This window comes from Dromaius novaehollandiae, chromosome 1 (genome assembly GCF_036370855.1).
Source record: "Dromaius novaehollandiae isolate bDroNov1 chromosome 1, bDroNov1.hap1, whole genome shotgun sequence".
Lineage (NCBI taxonomy): Eukaryota > Metazoa > Chordata > Aves > Casuariiformes > Dromaiidae > Dromaius > Dromaius novaehollandiae.
Window position 1 is genome coordinate 163,292,044 of NC_088098.1, and position 16,168 is coordinate 163,308,211.

Below are 16,168 nucleotides of genomic sequence, written 5' to 3' on the forward strand. Positions count from 1 at the left end.
AATAGGTGAATCTTTGTTCCATGCGTATGTGTATAACCTCACAGCAAATCTCAGATGTCATAGAAGACACTAAGCTTCTTCAGGGCATTGCCTCTTCCTATCAGCCTCACTTTACTCTTTCTTGAGCTGGCTGTTAACTGGGTGTTTGCTGTTCATATTCCAGTCCAAGTGCTGTTTATATTTAGTGTAAAGAAGATAGGTACAGCTTGAGTACTTCAAGCTTTTTGCCCTGTATTGTCTCTCCATCTCCTCCATTTTGGGCTGCTTCAGCCCTTGCTTTGAACTTAAAGATATGTCAGGAGAATATTGTTTGGCAGTGAAATTAGCACAGAGATGTGAAATAGGATGCATGTGAGTGTGCTGCCTTTGCTCAGGGCATGCAGCTTCTAGATCTGTCAGCAATATCTAGGAAGCCAAATCAAGGATAACAATTCTATTACACAGAGCTACATGCTCTACAAACACAGTGCAAAAAGCCTGCTCCTAATTCAAACAAAAACCAGGAAGTGTATATAAAGAAAGTGCAAGTGGATTTAATAATATTAACAATCCTTTGTAGAGCAAGGGTTGCTAACAAGTGGATACTTTATAAATTATATTTTCTGAATTACAGCTTTCCACTTAAGCAGGCTGCAAAGGGATGTTAAAGAAAAGAAGTAAGGACTTCAGGGTGAACATTTCACTTCTGACAACTAGAACTGACAACAAGGTATAAGGTTGGACTGATTCAGGTAACCGCAAAGTAACAAAATTAGGCTAAGTGCTAGATCTAGTCTATCCATAGACAGATGAAACAGGACAGCTGCTTTTAGGTTATAATGCCAAAACTGTAGTCTTTGGGGTAATTAAAGCCCACCATTTCCTGTGGTATTGCCACTGGCCATAGCAAACTGATTACTCTCTTCCTGTCTGCAGCCCCTTTTTACGTATTTGAAGACTATTTTCATGTCTCTCCTCAGTCTGCTCTTCTTTAGACTAAACAGTTTTAACTCTCCCAATCTTTCTTCATTGGTCATGTTCTGTAAACCTTTAGGAATTCCAGTTGCTCTTCTCTGTACTCTCTCCAATTGCTCTGCATCTTTCCTGAAGTGTAGTACCTAAACCAGACACAGTACTGCAGCAGAGACTTTACTACAGCCAAGCAGAAGCCACCTCACATAAAGATTTGCTTTTTTGCAACACAGTGCCTTTCTGCAAAAATTACAGTCTATATCCCATGTGTTGTGAGATCCCTAATTGAAAGGATCCTGGGTATTGAATTACTCAGTACTGTACCAACTATACAGAACTGATAGCTGACCAGAAGCCCGTGGGAAGTTTTTTCTATTGATTTTCCAGTAAGTTATTGAGAAAAGAGAACACAGATATTTTGAGGCAAACAAGAGGATAGATTATAAAATCTTAACACAACATGAGCAGCTGTACTGGGTCAGACATAAGACTGAGCTAGTTTATGATCCTGTCTCTGCAGTGGCATGAAGGAGACAGTAAGACTACAAAGATGTTGAGAGAAAAGGAAAAAAAGTAATAGGTCCATTTATAGAATATTGCTGTTGGTGAAATAAAGTGAAAGCAGATGTAACCCCATGAACTTCAGACCTTAACGTAGTGATATTTCTTTTACTTAGTAAAGAAAGTAAGACATGCCAGTGAAAAAATCCCTGGCTCCAAAAATCACTTTGTATGACTCACACATAATACAAATGAGTCTCATGTGGAAACAGACTTTTTCTCATCAATCTTTCTTCTTTTAAAGAGATACTCACAAGTCTAACACACCTCAAATACATTTCTTTATTTCCTAATTCCTCTCCCTTCTTCATACGTCCTTTCCCTTCAATATTATAAAAAGTAATCATCTTGCAGCAATGCTTTATTAGCCAGTGGGCACAAAATGGAATTCTGTTGCTGGACACAGACTTTCATTTGAAACTATCCATGGTGGAAAATTTTCAAAGAACAGGTGGCTAAAAATGCTTAGATTCCCTAAATGAGAACTCCTGCTCATTCTTTTGATTAAAATGCTAAAAGTTCTTGGAACTGATCTAATTTCTCCTGCTTGAATGCTTAGCCTTTGCCAAGATTGCAGAGAACTTGGGCCCAGGCCTTCTCATACTCAAAGTGGTGGCAAAATTGTCAGGCTTCTGGGGGGGGGGGGGGGGGGGGGGGCGGGGAGGATATTAAAGACAAAGCTTTTGCACCTGACAGATTTACTTTTTGCTTTCCAGAAGCTTGTTTTCAAGTTACCAGCTAAGGGCAGCACTGAAGGGCCCTGACCTCAGGCCACTTCTGCCCCTCTGTGCTTAGACAGCTCCTCTGGGGATGCGAATGCTCTGGAAGGGGACACACAATGCATGACTTTCCATCTCAGCTGCGGCATTGCACTTGCTGGGCTACACTTCTTCACCCAAGATCTGCCAGACTCTGAGGACACCAGGGCTGACGCTGTTGCTACCTTGGGGATGTCTAGACAGCGCTTGGTAGACACAGGTAGACACCCTGCAGCAGCTTTGACTGGGGCTGCGCTGTTTCTTTAGACCAAGCTACTGACTGGACTGCTTTTCTCTCAGGTTTCTTATGACTCATTCATTTCATTTTCAAAATCTCTTAATGATGTGCTTCCATTAAGCTGTCTGATTTCTTTTCAGGTGGCTATGGCCTATGTTAAGAGCTCTGTTAAGAGCTCTCTCATTGCTCTGTGCCTCAGCTGCTCTGTGCTGGAGTCACTGTCCTTGGCTGCAAGTGTTTTATCTCCTTGCAAACTGTTGCCGATAAAGAGGAGAGCAAGAGAAAGTTATTCTTCTCTCTTTCCTCTGGGCTTCCACTGGAGCCAGTCTGCAGTGGTGCTTGCACACTCAGATCTTGCTGATTAAGTGCAAATCTTTTCAGCTGGCCCAGACAATTGGTTTGTGCCTTACTCTGCCCCGGGCCTTCCATTAGTCTCTGCAGCAACCTGAGCACTGCAGTACAAATAGCAAGTGACCTTAAGGAAATGATCCAATATTAGCATATTATTACAAACATGAAAATGATAATAAACGTCAGTGGGATGTGAGGTGGTGTGGAGTGACTCTTATCAACAGGCTCCACAAAAGCTCCTTCTTCTGTTTATAGGGAACTATAGAGCAGAGATGCCTGGATCTGCAGACAGGAAGGGTGAGGGAGGGAAAACATCCCCACTTGTTTTCTCCCTTGAGCAACAACATTTGTCTTAAATGTAACCAAAGAAGGTAGCAAAGCCACTTGGCAAACAGATTTGTATTAAGTACCTTGGCTGGAAATGTTTGTGCTTGTTCCTGTAACACACGCGGTGTTTCTCAGTGTGACAGCACTCTGCTCTGTGGGTGCCAGCTGCCGAGGGAAGGGAGAGGAAGGACTTGCCACCCCTTTGCAGCTGGCTCCCTTGCAGCCCACATTGCTCCTGCACTATGTATCCGAGCGGGGGCTCACATTCTGGCATAACCTCTCCCTGCAGGGAAGGGCATTTGCTCTGGCTGAGCCTGTCTCTCCTCTGCTGCCTCTTTCCCTGACCATGCCCAGCACACCCCTCGGGAAGGACCACCGCTGTCAGTGAGGGCAGGGGAGCTGCATCTCCAGCAAGCGAGTTAACTGAACCATGTGCTAAGATGTGGTTATGGCGTGTGATACCCATGGCCCCCTCTGTGGCTGCTGCTGCAGAGGTAAGAAAGGAGGTGGGCAATGAAAAGCCTGTGATGTTGTCAAGAAACACAGTGGAGCTAAGTGTAGTATGTGGGCACCACAGAGCTGTCAAAATCAGGCCCCGAGACTGGACCATTTGTCTGTGTCCTCTGAGTAGTGCAGGCCAATGAGCAGCTTTAGCAGTGTTGGACATCCTAGCTGCAGAGCCCAGCTGGGCACCGACCTTCTGGAAGTGAGCTCTGTCTTGTAATGCAGTCTGGAAAAGTGCTGAGATACGTAGTGGTGGTGAAACACAACCCCTTTATTTCATGTTACATCCCTCCACTGAATGTCACCATCTCCAACCACGCTATGTCTCCCATTCCCTTTAGATGAGAGGGACCATACTGTCTGTAGGCTTCTGCTCCCTCAGATACACACGCTTCCAGCTGTAGATTATTTCTTTGCCTTGGACTATTCTGCCTGGTACCTCAACTTGGCACCCTGGGAACAGGGCCTCCTGGAAGGATCTACTCATCTCAGACAACTAAATGGGGGTCTGCTCTCCACTTACCCTTCCCCAGGCAGAGGTAACAGGAAAATCCCTCTACAGCCCATGCTGCCAGACCCCATGGTCTGCAAGAAACAGAAAGGAGCCCTGTGACAATCTCAGTTGGAGACACACTTGGGAGAAGACAGCTGAGGAGGAAAAGTAAAGAAGCTCAGGCTCCAGTGTTGGCAGAGGACGAGTGGGATGGCTGTGGTATTGCAGAGGTACTGATGTTCAGAGTGCTGTATGCAGTGACCTTCCCAGCACAGCTCAGTGAGTGATGCCAGCCCACTGTACTTTATGAACCTCTGGGATGTGGGGTGGGAAGTCCTGGCTGCCATGAGCCATTTGCGACTGCAACGAGTGTTTCTGACTCAGCAGAAATTAACCTAAATCCCCGCCAGGAAGGAAAACAAGTTATCCACTTTCCGCTAAGATCCTGTCTCCTGCTCCAGCCAGTGCCTTCATTTTAAAAGCCCAAGTCCAGAGCTCTGACTGAAGTGAGATAACTTCTTGATTGGTGCTTTCTTTGGCCAGGCAGCGTCCGCTTGGGATTTCAACAAATCTTGTCTTTGGGTAGGAAGATTCTGGAGCCTAGCAAGATGATACCCATCTCATCAGGAAAACTGAAGAAGCTTTGGCTTTTGCACTGCAAGGACATCTTTGCTGGGTGCCTTGGTCTGAACCTGGATGCATGCATGAGGGTCAAAAATCCTGTTGGGTCCTAGCCCTGCACCAAGCAAGCAGAGTAAGTCTATTTGAAGGGGAACTTAGTTTTGCTGCACATAGTGGCACAAAGTTATGACTTATTAAAGGATGACACTTTGAAGATGCTGAATTTTTGTGAAGATTAAATGTGATTAAACCACTAGGTTTCTAGAGAGAATATTGTGCCCTGGGCAGCTGCTTGGGCTTATGGTGGGTTTGCAGGTGAGAAGCTGTCTACATCTCTGGAGAGGCCTGTTCTCCTGGTGGCCCAATTAAACAGTGTATTGAGACAAGGTTAGTGAGTCACTTTCACTGTTTCTTGGTGGCTGGGGTTCGGTTTCTGGTTTACAGGATGAAGTATCAATAGCAAGGCTTTTATGTGATATTCTGCGTTATTGTTTATAAATTCATTGGTGGAGAAGGAAAAGGCAGTCTCCAAATAATGGAATATTTTGGCAGATGTCCATCTGCAGCGGAAATTTAGAACTTCTGAGTTCTCATTTCCTTAGGAAATATGAATCAGCATGCATTGCCTTGAAAAAATTTACTGTGTAACAGAATATAAGTCTTAGACACGTCTTGTGTCTAACTGGTATCTGCAGAATAGCCTTGCATCTTAGCTGGCCTCTCATGGACATAAAAATATCTACAAGTATAGAGGCTGGTAGAATGGACCTCAGAGGAAAAAGAGTATATATTATTATAAAAGCAAATTTGTGAGAATCTTCAAATATTCAGTTTTGCTTCTCGTTTTGACTGTCAGGTTATGTAACTGTGCCCATTCAAATACTATCTGAATCAGTGTAATTAACCATTGGGAAAATGGGGGAAGGGGAGTTTAAAGGGGAAATTTTGGGGTTTAACCTAAAATAGTCTTACAAAATAAGATTAATCACATATCCAGTTGATGGTGTACAGTATAAAATATAGACATAAAATCTACCGCATGGAGGCCTTGGTCCATGGAAAGTTATTCAATAGTATCACATAAATCTTATCACATAAATCTCAAGATGTGGAATTTGAAATCATAAATTCCATCTTTAAGCAGATTATTACTGAGGACATGTTCTACTAGACCTTGGTTAATTACTTCCAGACTAAGCTGCATTTTCTTTAGATAAGTTAACACAGTAAAAAGAAACATAACTGTAAAATGATCATATCAGTAGACTTTTGGAAACAGTTTTTAGAAGTCTTCAACACCTCTGCTTTTTTAACTGTTTCAGATACCTTTTTTAAAAGGTAAAGGGCAAGTGTTTGTGTCACCATTACAAGTTATGTAAGGTGAGAGGTGAATGAAAGGTTGTCAGGAGATTTTACATGTGCCTAAATTTCAATATGTGCAATATGTGCTTTGCTGAATTAAGGCCTTAAATCTTAAGTTCTAGATTTTTGAATATTTGGCCAGGCAATAGTGTGTCCCAGCATCCCGTACAAAGTCACTCTAGGAGCAGAACAAGAATGTGGCTTTCCAGATTTCACTGCAGTCCAGGACACTGTCTCATCCACTCTCAGTCCTTCACGGTATGAAGTAGATGTAAGACCTCCTCGTTCTACAGGTCCATTCCATTTAGTCACCATCCTCGTTCTCGAGCAATCCTTGTTAGCTAAATGCCAGTTTGGCAGGTCTGTACACCAACAGATGCTGGTGGATGTCTGCTCAGTGTTGTTGGTTATCTGTTCTGCTCCACTAAATGACTCTGAAATCTCTTGTTCTGTTTCCTTTGACCCCAGTTTCATGCCTTTTGGTTCATTTCTCTCTGACAAAAAGCATCCCACAGAATAGAAAGACTGTGCTAGTTTATTATTAACACTGAGTCAAATGAATGTTTGAATGCTTGGCTTTCTGGCTTGAATTTTGTTTAAACATATGTGTTTTTTAAATCAAAGCAAAATAATACAGTCTAGGAAGATCATCACGGAATAAAACCATTATTAAATCCTGAATAGCTTCAGAAGGGAGATGGTGCTTCTTCACTTAAATAGTGAAGTGCCGTCAGAAATGCCTCTTTCCCTTGTCAGGCAATAGTAACCCCTCCAGTATCACTCAGCCAGCTTGCGACCCTCTTCAGCTGCCTGACTTCTAGGCCTCTGTCTCACCTCATGCATCTCCATGGCTGCTCTCTCCAGTGCTAAAATCATTTGTGAATAGATCTGTGAGTTGCTGTGTTGCTATGCTGCACACGTGAGGCTATGGAGTGAAAGGTGTGCAGTGGGAAAAGGAAGTGTCCTTGCATGTAACAAAGCCTGGATTTTAGGCAAATTCATCTGAGCTGGTGTGCCTGTCTCTCCTGTGTTAGGAAATAAGTCAGTGGAGAGGGAAGCTATGTAGAAGCCCTGCATGTCAACATCCAGTTTGTAGAGAAAAGACTGAGCAGATTGCAGACCTCCACTGGGCAGAGCTGGCGACTCCTCACCAGGACTGAGTCAAAGAATAAGCCCCTGCAAAAGATGATGGGAATCTAAAGCCCACAACACCACCTCTGGTAACAGCTTTGCTGCAAGGATTTACTCTCATTTGAATCAGTGAAACACCCATGAGGATACCTTAGTCAGCCTCTAAAACACCATCCACTCCAGAGACAAATTGTAAGGATAACCAGAAATTGTAGGACTCGATGTATAGGCTACATAGAAGAAACCCATGTGTACAGCTCCATTAAAATGTCTGTGCCCATCTAGAATCTTGCTTGACTTTGGGAAGCTCCTTGTAAGTACCATGAGATGTCAAATAACACCTGCATTGAGGGATTTAATACCCCTATAGTCTTTATCACACATGCTCTTTCTACCAAATTAGCACTTTTCTCTTACCTGCCCAGTCAGCTCCATGTGGTGTCCACAGCAGAGATTTTAATATATATATACATTTTTTTTCTACAGTTCCTAATTTCGTGACCATTGGCTATGCTGATTCCCCTTCCCAAGATGTTTGCTGCTGAGCCTTCCTCCTCCCCTTTCCTCTGCTCCCTCGGAATATTCTATGTGCTAGAAAGCTAAAGATTTAAAATCTTAAATCTCAGCAATGTGAATTCCAAAAACATCAGCTATAATGGTTTGAACTTTAGCCTCTTTCTGTCTTCCACCCACCTACCATGGCTGTCTTTTCAGATTTCCTCTCCCCTTCTGCTTCAAGGACTTTTAAAAATAACTGTGTAAATTTGAGTGAAGCTCTGGATGTAGCATGACTGTTAAAAAATTATAAGAGGTATGTTCACACTGTAGGGAACCTTCCTGCACTCACCTGAGTGCTCACAAGGCAGACCTGGGCACAAACCTGTTTGAACAGAGGTATTCTAAGACATTGGCTGCATACCAACTACTGCAGAGTCCTTTTCATTTTGCAGTACACTCTCTGCTGCTATGTAGGAGTAATCAAAGAAAGCTAAAAGCAAAGCACAGATATAAATCTATCCTGGTGCGAGTATTAGAAGATGAAAGAGCTTTGTTGTTAATGCCCCAATAACAAGCTTTGCTTTCCCAACCCTGCACCAGCTGCATGGGAACCATCCCAGCAAACAGCAGCACTTTGCACCCTCCAGGCTTCATCAGTGACTCTCTGCAAATGAAGGCTGTCTCCAGGCAACTGTCTTCCAGACAAAATCTGTCAGAGTAGGGATAACTGAAGAGAAGCACAAGCAGCATTACTCTTGCCTAAGTCCCGACAAAAGTGAAAAAGATGCTCAGCACCTCAACCTCTGCCCATGTACAGAGGCATGAAGACAGAAGGCTTACAGCACAAAAAAGGGATTGCAGGGATGCTGTCAAATTTCCAGGTGTAAACAAAAGCTAAAAAGGAGGGCTGCTTTGCAATGCCTTATGTCTTCCTGGAACCTTACAGGTTTTAGGGCAATCCCAGAGTCTGCCCTTTGTAACCCTGTGGGTCAGCTTCTCCTCCAAAACTGGCATCTGGCTTTGTATGCCTACACCCTCAGTGTTTTGCAGCTGGCCCCATGCAGTCTAGCCCTGCATTTGTTGGGCTCTCTTTGCACATCTTTGTGGCTGCAGACCCCCCCCCCCCCCCCCAGTAGGCACACCTCTTTCCACTCTGCCCCATAGCTTACCTGGACTATTCTAGTTCAACTACTTGGCCAGAGCCAGACAGTCTTCATAGTAAACCACAGTAAAGAGTGATTCATTGTGGTTTAGATTCATGAATTTTCAGAATGTATAGATTAAAATCTTGGAAAGAAAGAGCTAGGAGAGAAAACAAAATTGAGCAGCCTGATTCCCTCTCAACCACTTCAGAACCTCTAACCTAGAATGTCTCATCTCTGAGATCCAAAAATCGAGGTTTCAGAGAGTGGTCCTGCCTCTCAGGGGACTCCTGGGCTCTGGAGGCTTCCTCTGTAACTTACCACAGAGAGCACTGGGTTTTGCTTTGGATCTACTGCAAAGCTCCCAGCAGAGCTCCTTGGGGCCAAACAGCTTGGATACTTGGGAGTTAGCCCCCTCCTTCAGTTCATATCTATTCTGCCAGGGGCTATTAGGTCAAATGTGGCTCTCTACTTCTTGAATGGCTCTGCTGTACAAGTATCAACTCCTTCCCTTACTTTAAAACCAGCTGAATCAGACCCATTTTTTTTCTCAGACTAACTCCTACCTAGACTGAACTGTTTAATTCACTTCTTCCACTTTCAGTGTGTGTGTGTGTGTGTGTGCAATCAAATACAATACCTAATATATCCCACAAGGCATCTGCTGTATATTGACATGACATCTCATGGCCTCTAGTGCATTACCAGCTTTCTCTAGAGACCAAACATGCATTTCAGGATATCTTATTTGAGCAGAGAGCAGACCTAGCCATCTGCTCTTAAAATAGAGGGCATGAGCTTGGAAAGAGGCTTGCTACAATGAAGAGGCGAACTGTGACATTGGAGAACCTTTTGTTACCAAGATTAAACATCCTATTACTCTACACACAGAGAACTCTCTATGCTGGAATTATACATGACGTTGACATGCAGGCAACCCAAACAATGGCCCTTCTCCCTACTGAGAACTGGAGAGCCCTTTGGAATTAAGCCATAATGCCTCTTGGTCACCATTTCCAGATTTGCACTACTGATCCTAGTGTATTTTTCCTCTCTCTCTCTCCTTTCTTTCTTTTTTTTTTTTTTTTTTGAAGGAACTTTGCCAATGCTGTTTTGATTTTGTGTTTTCTAAATCAGCAAATGCACATTGTACTCACCAGGCAGAAAAGCTTAACTGAGAGGTCGTTCAGTCTGTTGCACACAAACCAACCTCACCTCCTTTCAATTAGCATTTTTCCTAGAATGATTTGCTTGCTCCAGAAAAGCTCTTAGACATCGCTCTCTAACCTCAAAACAGGACACCCGTGACTCTCTCCCTCTGTTTGGAGCATCTCACAGCAGAGTCCTCTGTGGCTGGCCATCAAGCCCGGTGCTTGTTCCCACGGGATTGCTCCCTTTTGGCTGAGGAGGGCTGTGCTCGCCCGCTGCTCCCGGGGCCCGGCCCTGCAGCACCATGGAGAGAGGCGGGCGGCCGGGCCGGGGGCGGTGGGGCCGGGGGCGACGGGCTGGGGGTGGCGGGCACTCCCCGGCCAGCCCGCCCCAGCCCTCAGCAAAGCAGCCGTGGGGAGGCGAAGGGAAAGCCCACGCAATCTCCCGGCCCTTGGCATGAACGCAAAGTGGTGGGGTTGGCTGCCGGGGGGATTTAGCGCCGAGCCCCCTCCTCGAAGTGTCTGATGTGTCTGCGGTGTGTAAGCCTTGGCTATCGACTGCCTTGCTGTTTTTTGTGCAAGTCTCAAGTCAGTCTTTTCCTGCTCCAGACTGAGCTCTTGTGCAGGCTCATGGGAAAGCTGCTAGTGTCATCTCGAAGCTTTGCTGTCCATGCTGGCTTTGCAGTACTCTTCCCAGCTGAACAGGAATGATGTTTGACTGAGCAAAGCTGCTCTTGGGGCAGGTGCTGCAATAGGAGTTGCCTTATTTCAGCTTCCTTTCACCCCTTAACTGTATCACGAAGACCACTTCGTGAAATAGCAGATCTGAATCCACCGGCCTACAAGACTTGAATGCACGTGCATCATCCTTTTTGTATTGGTTACCATCAGGACAGCAATGCTCGCACCACTTGGCTCCACTAAGAAAGGCACTGGCAAAACTAAAAGGTCAGCAGAGGATCTGAGGCTCAAAGCAGAGCACTTCTAGTTTCTGGTATAGCTCCCCAAATGCACGCCACAAAAAAACGGAGATTGCAGAGGAGCCACCTAACAGAGCACCATATGCTATGTGTGCTGAACTTTGAACCCATAATTTGAATAGGCCTTGGGCTAGTTGCTGCCCTGATGAACTAAGAAAGTGTCATAAGAAAGGGATGTGGAAACAATTCAGTTTGCTAGACTTAGAGTTCTGCATCTTATGTGAGCAAAGCAGCTCTCTGTAGCACCACCACAAGGAGAATACTTCAGTAAGTAAAATATGCAAGCTGTGGCTATCTAAGACAACTAAAGCTGATTCTCATCAAATTTGAAGAATTCTGGGATTGTTAGAATTCAGGGTGATAAGTGCAGGAGGAAGGAGAATAGAGGTAACTAGTGCCTGTAGGGCACCGAGGAGTTAGCAAGAGGTGCTACTTTCCACTCATGGGGCGGGTGGAAACTCTGCCATAAAAAGTCATTTTCTTTCTGGAGTCCAAGACAGCCATGACTCCAATGGAGCTGTGAGCTTTAGTTTCCAGGCTCACCCTTGGAAGGTACTTTGTAGGTCTTTCTTACTGATAAGGCCTGAGAGGTCAGTAATGTGCTGGTGGTTTTGTTAAACCATATTGTCTGTTAATTTTGATTTCTGTCATTTATTGATTGTGTGAGTTTATGCCTTTGTGCAACTTTCATGATTATATCTGGTGCACTGATTAACATAATTAACTGAAGAGAAAGTGTTCCCAGATAATATTTAGCTTGAGGTTTGCTGTGTACTTGTGTCAGACCTGATAAATGACTTTGTTGTCTGTTTCTCCCTAAATCAGATATTTAATAAAAGATACTGCCATCTCCCACAAATATTGCCTTAGATGATTGTAACTATGACAACACTTACTACTAATCGTGCTACAGTAAATATTTGTACTCATCCAGTATCTTTCATTTGAGTGTCTCAGTCACGGTGGCCAATTACACTGTGTCTGTACATGTGCCTGTGCACGTACCTGTATATACGGACACAGCCCACCTAGCTTTGGTACGGTTAGCAGTGCGGCTGTGCTAATCCAGAGCTCAAGAAACACTGGCTCCTCAAGATTTGTAGATGGGCTGGGTGGTACAGGCTGAGCTCCTATCGCCTTGGCTGTCCTGCTGCCGGCACATCCAGTCCTCCAGCTGACCGTCAGTTCTGGTATGCACATACACACAGCCAGTGACCACACTGGGGTCCTGCTCAAAGACAGACCTTCAGGGTCTGTGCTTTGCTTAATGTGATCTAAAAAGGGGGGAAAAAATCTTAAAACTTGATAGAGCTGATGTAGAAGTGTCCCCCTCAAAAGCCACCAGAAGTGCAATCCAAACATTAATGACCAAATCAATCTGCTTTGGAGCAGAAGTGACTCATGCTATTTACTGCTAATGCTTGTTGTGGGGAAAACTAAGGATGGATAGACAGGAATGCAGTGAAGAGCCACTGTAACAGAGTTATCTTTGGCTGAGGGACAAATTGCAGATAGATTCCATAAAATCACAAATGTGCGGTAGAAAAAGTTATTTTGCTATCCCAGCCTGCAGTCAGTATGCAGTAATGATGATACATTTAAGCTCTGAAGGCACGGATGTGAGTTTATTACTTCTTTACTATGAGTGCTTTACTGTTTTACAATGTAGGACAGAAAGCAAAGCCCTTTCCCTGATGAACTATTCTTTCCTTCAGATTAGCAGGAATTTATGTTTAGCAGGTTTTCCAAACCAAACACCTCACTCTTTTTGAATTTATGCTACATGTAACACTACCCTTTGCTGTTGCCTGCAATGACAGGTTAAATTTAGATTTCCTAAATGTCAGTTCAGCAGCTTGCTACCCTCCCATTTTAACAAGGGCACATTCTTTTAATTTGTTGTGAATTTCTTTTCTATGTTACTCTAAACAGCAGATAAGCAAAATCTTACTGGGATACTTAAGTACATTATTTAAAGGATATATGCATACTCATAATGTAGGTATTTTGTTTATTCAAGTTTCAGTCTGTCAGTGCCCAGAATAGTAGTAACAATACAGAGCATAAGTGGCAAATTGATTACAGCTGATTTTTCTGAAAGCAGCTTTTGTAGAAATAATAATAATAATAACGCAAGTTTCTAATTACTAAAGTACTTTACATTCTTTCAACAAATTTGAGTGTACGTGCCTGAGAAGAAGAGTTGATTTTTTCTTTAAATCTCAGGAAAAACAACGCATAAATGATTATTTACAAAGGGATAATACTAGCTATTAAAGGGTATGTTTGAGTTTCTATGCCTTTTAATACATTTTTTGATGAATAGCATTCTTTAAGGAGGTAAAAGTACTCTTATCCATTCAGATCCCTCATGTGATTTGCAGTGGTTTGGAGGAGAACATGATAAAACGTCTACAAAAATGATTCTGTGAATTTTGTCTCAAAATCCTCTGTACATGTAAGAGTTTTCTTGCTCTTACTGAAAATCAATCTGCACAGTGGCAGTAGGATCAGGAGTCATCAAAACAGCATTTAGACAAACAGCTTTCTTTTTTAATTGTCAAAGTTGATAAATACCCGGGAGGTGAAGCAGATAGGTAGGTTCTGCAGTGTATTTAAGCTTCAGGTATCCATTTTGAAAGAAATACCCATCCCACTAAGTTAGTAACAAAGCTTTCTCCTTCTTCCAAAAGCCTGGTAGTTGATCCGCCTCTCCTAGCAGCAGTCTGACCTTGGGGGCAGTGAGAGTTGAGGAAAAGTGTGGGCTTGTAACATCCCCATGTTTCCATGTCTCCACGTGTGAGTCATGCGTCTGCGTTGTGCGTGAGTGTGCATGACGCTGTTTATATAATACAGTAGCAACTGTGCAGCTGCACATTTGAGATCTGGTTCAGGCACTGGCTGCTTGCATTTTATCACCACGCTTCTTGCTGGTCTCATAATGTAAAACTGGTTCTAATCTGGACTTCATTTTTCATTTCCTAAAATACCGATATCTTAACCTGTTGTTTCCTACTGTGGCCTGACTCCATCTTGCTCATGCGCTGCCCACATCCAGGGGAGAGCAGCCCCTCTGCCCCTGCCCTCATGGGAAGCAAATACTACTGGCAGCCAAACAGCGCTGTTATGCACAATCTCACTGAAAGCACTAGCTTGCCAAGTGTCTCAAGGCTTAGCAGCAAATAGAAAACAAACCTCTTAATTTACTGCTTTATATGCAGACCAAAACAGAAAACACTTTGCTTAGCAGACTTGTAGTTAGCCACCAGCTTTGAGACAACTCTTTCCTGATGCAAGGTAAGCAGCCCCTGTTTGTTTTTACACTTTGATAGATGGCTTCCAAATACAACTCTTTCCATCAAAGCAGATATTCTGAAAAAGCACACCTTTGATCTTTAAAGTTAAAATATTAGCATCTTGTACAGCAAACATATACATGAGCACTTAATTTCCAACATGTGAGTATTTGTAAAGTATTCACAGATATAGTGCTTTGCTATCTAATTTCTGTAGATATTAAAAAGAGTTCTTTGATGACTGACACAGATCTTTCTGTCTTTCCTTCTCTCTCCATCCAGCAAGCAACATGCTTGTTTTCACATGGAAATTAGATCTGGAAGACACCTTTTAGACAGTTTAGTCCATCTCTCTGCTAACAGTGGTTTGTTACTGATAGTGTATTTACTGGAACTTTGTCCAGTATACTTATCTTATATTGCTAACCAGAGAGTAGAGATTACTGTCTTTTCTTGGAACACATATCATTCTCAGGAAGTTGTTTCTGATATTCAGCCTACAGTATCCTTTAATTATATTCATAATAATGCTTTAATCATAATCTCCTGTACAAGCTAAAATAATCTTTTTCTCCTCGGGCTCACATCTTGCCATACACATAGCTCTCCATATGTTCCAGTTAAATTACACTTACCTTCTACTTTGAAGAGAGTAAGGTGAGGTCTGCAGTGAAAAGCACCCAGTGCGTTGCCTGCACAGTTCATCCAAAGGCCCTGGAAAACCCAGGTTGCAGTGATAACAGATGATGCTCGGCTACTGACTTTCCACTCATTAGATGCAGTAGCAGCAATAACAGCTCCTAGCCCACAAAAACAAAAAATAAAAGCTATAATCTGTATTCCTAGCATGTTTCACTGTAACCCAGGCGCTTGGTAATGTCACTGTGGGGAGAGAAAAGTACTTCAGTCATGTGGGTAAGTAAAAAGGCATAACATAAGCAAATTATACTTGGACAAGTTTAGTAACACTTGTTACAGAAAGTTAATGTGGTTGAAAGAAATTGTCATGCTGGAGTGATTTAAGAATGGCCTCAGGCATTGCAAATGTTTAGAAAGAAAGACAAGGTAAAATTTTATAGGAGCTAATTACTGGTACTTACTAATTTCCAATTGTAAAAATTAATTAATTTTTTTCATATTTTTTCAATTAAGGTATTCCTGTTAATGCTTAATTTTTAGTTAATTGGAAACTTACAAACATTGCAATCTAGTAAAAAAGGTTCAGAGTCCAAACTGTACAGCGCCATTTAACAGCTTACCGTAACATTTTAGGAGGATCACACAACACTTGAAAATACATGTTTAAAAGGCTGTGAAATTAATTCAGCTGTAGGTAGCCATCAGGCAAGCAGCTCTGCTTTGAAGACAGTAACATCTTGGAGGCAGGGGCTGTGAGTGTATTCGTAGGACACCAAACCTAGCACAACAACAGTAATAACAAGAGGTCCCTAAGCAGTGAGACAGCTGCGGTGATGAGGAGAATGGGCTTCATCACGTAGCTCCTATCGAGATTTCTTCTCTGGTCAAAAGTCAGCATAAAAAATTTACTGCTTCTTATGGTATGTCTGCTCTGCACAATGAACATAGTACAGAAATATCCATCCTACCAGTCCAGTACCAGGACTGAGCTCCTGTGGCCTTATGCTGCAGAGCAGCTCAGGTCCTGAAAGGCTATCACTGATTTAATAAAATATCCATATAGTGACTCTTAGTGGAGCTAGTTAGTCCATGCACACCATATTGAAATAGCTATTCTGTTTCCTGTTCTTGAGTAAACTGTCATCGCTGCTGTGCGATCTATGTACAG

At 43.1% G+C, this 16,168-nt stretch overlaps 1 protein-coding gene across 1 annotated transcript in view; it reads right to left on the reverse strand.

Annotated features, from left to right (window-relative positions):
* The window catches only part of CLDN10 (claudin 10), a 63,239-nt gene extending 48,014 nt beyond the window's left edge, over window positions 1-15,225 (reverse strand). The window contains exon 1 of the mRNA XM_026119425.2: window positions 14,997-15,225. Coding sequence (XP_025975210.2) covers window positions 14,997-15,210 — 214 coding nt within the window. The 5' untranslated portion in view covers window positions 15,211-15,225. The remainder of the gene's footprint in view (window positions 1-14,996) is intronic.
* Window positions 15,226-16,168: the final 943 nt, after the last annotated feature.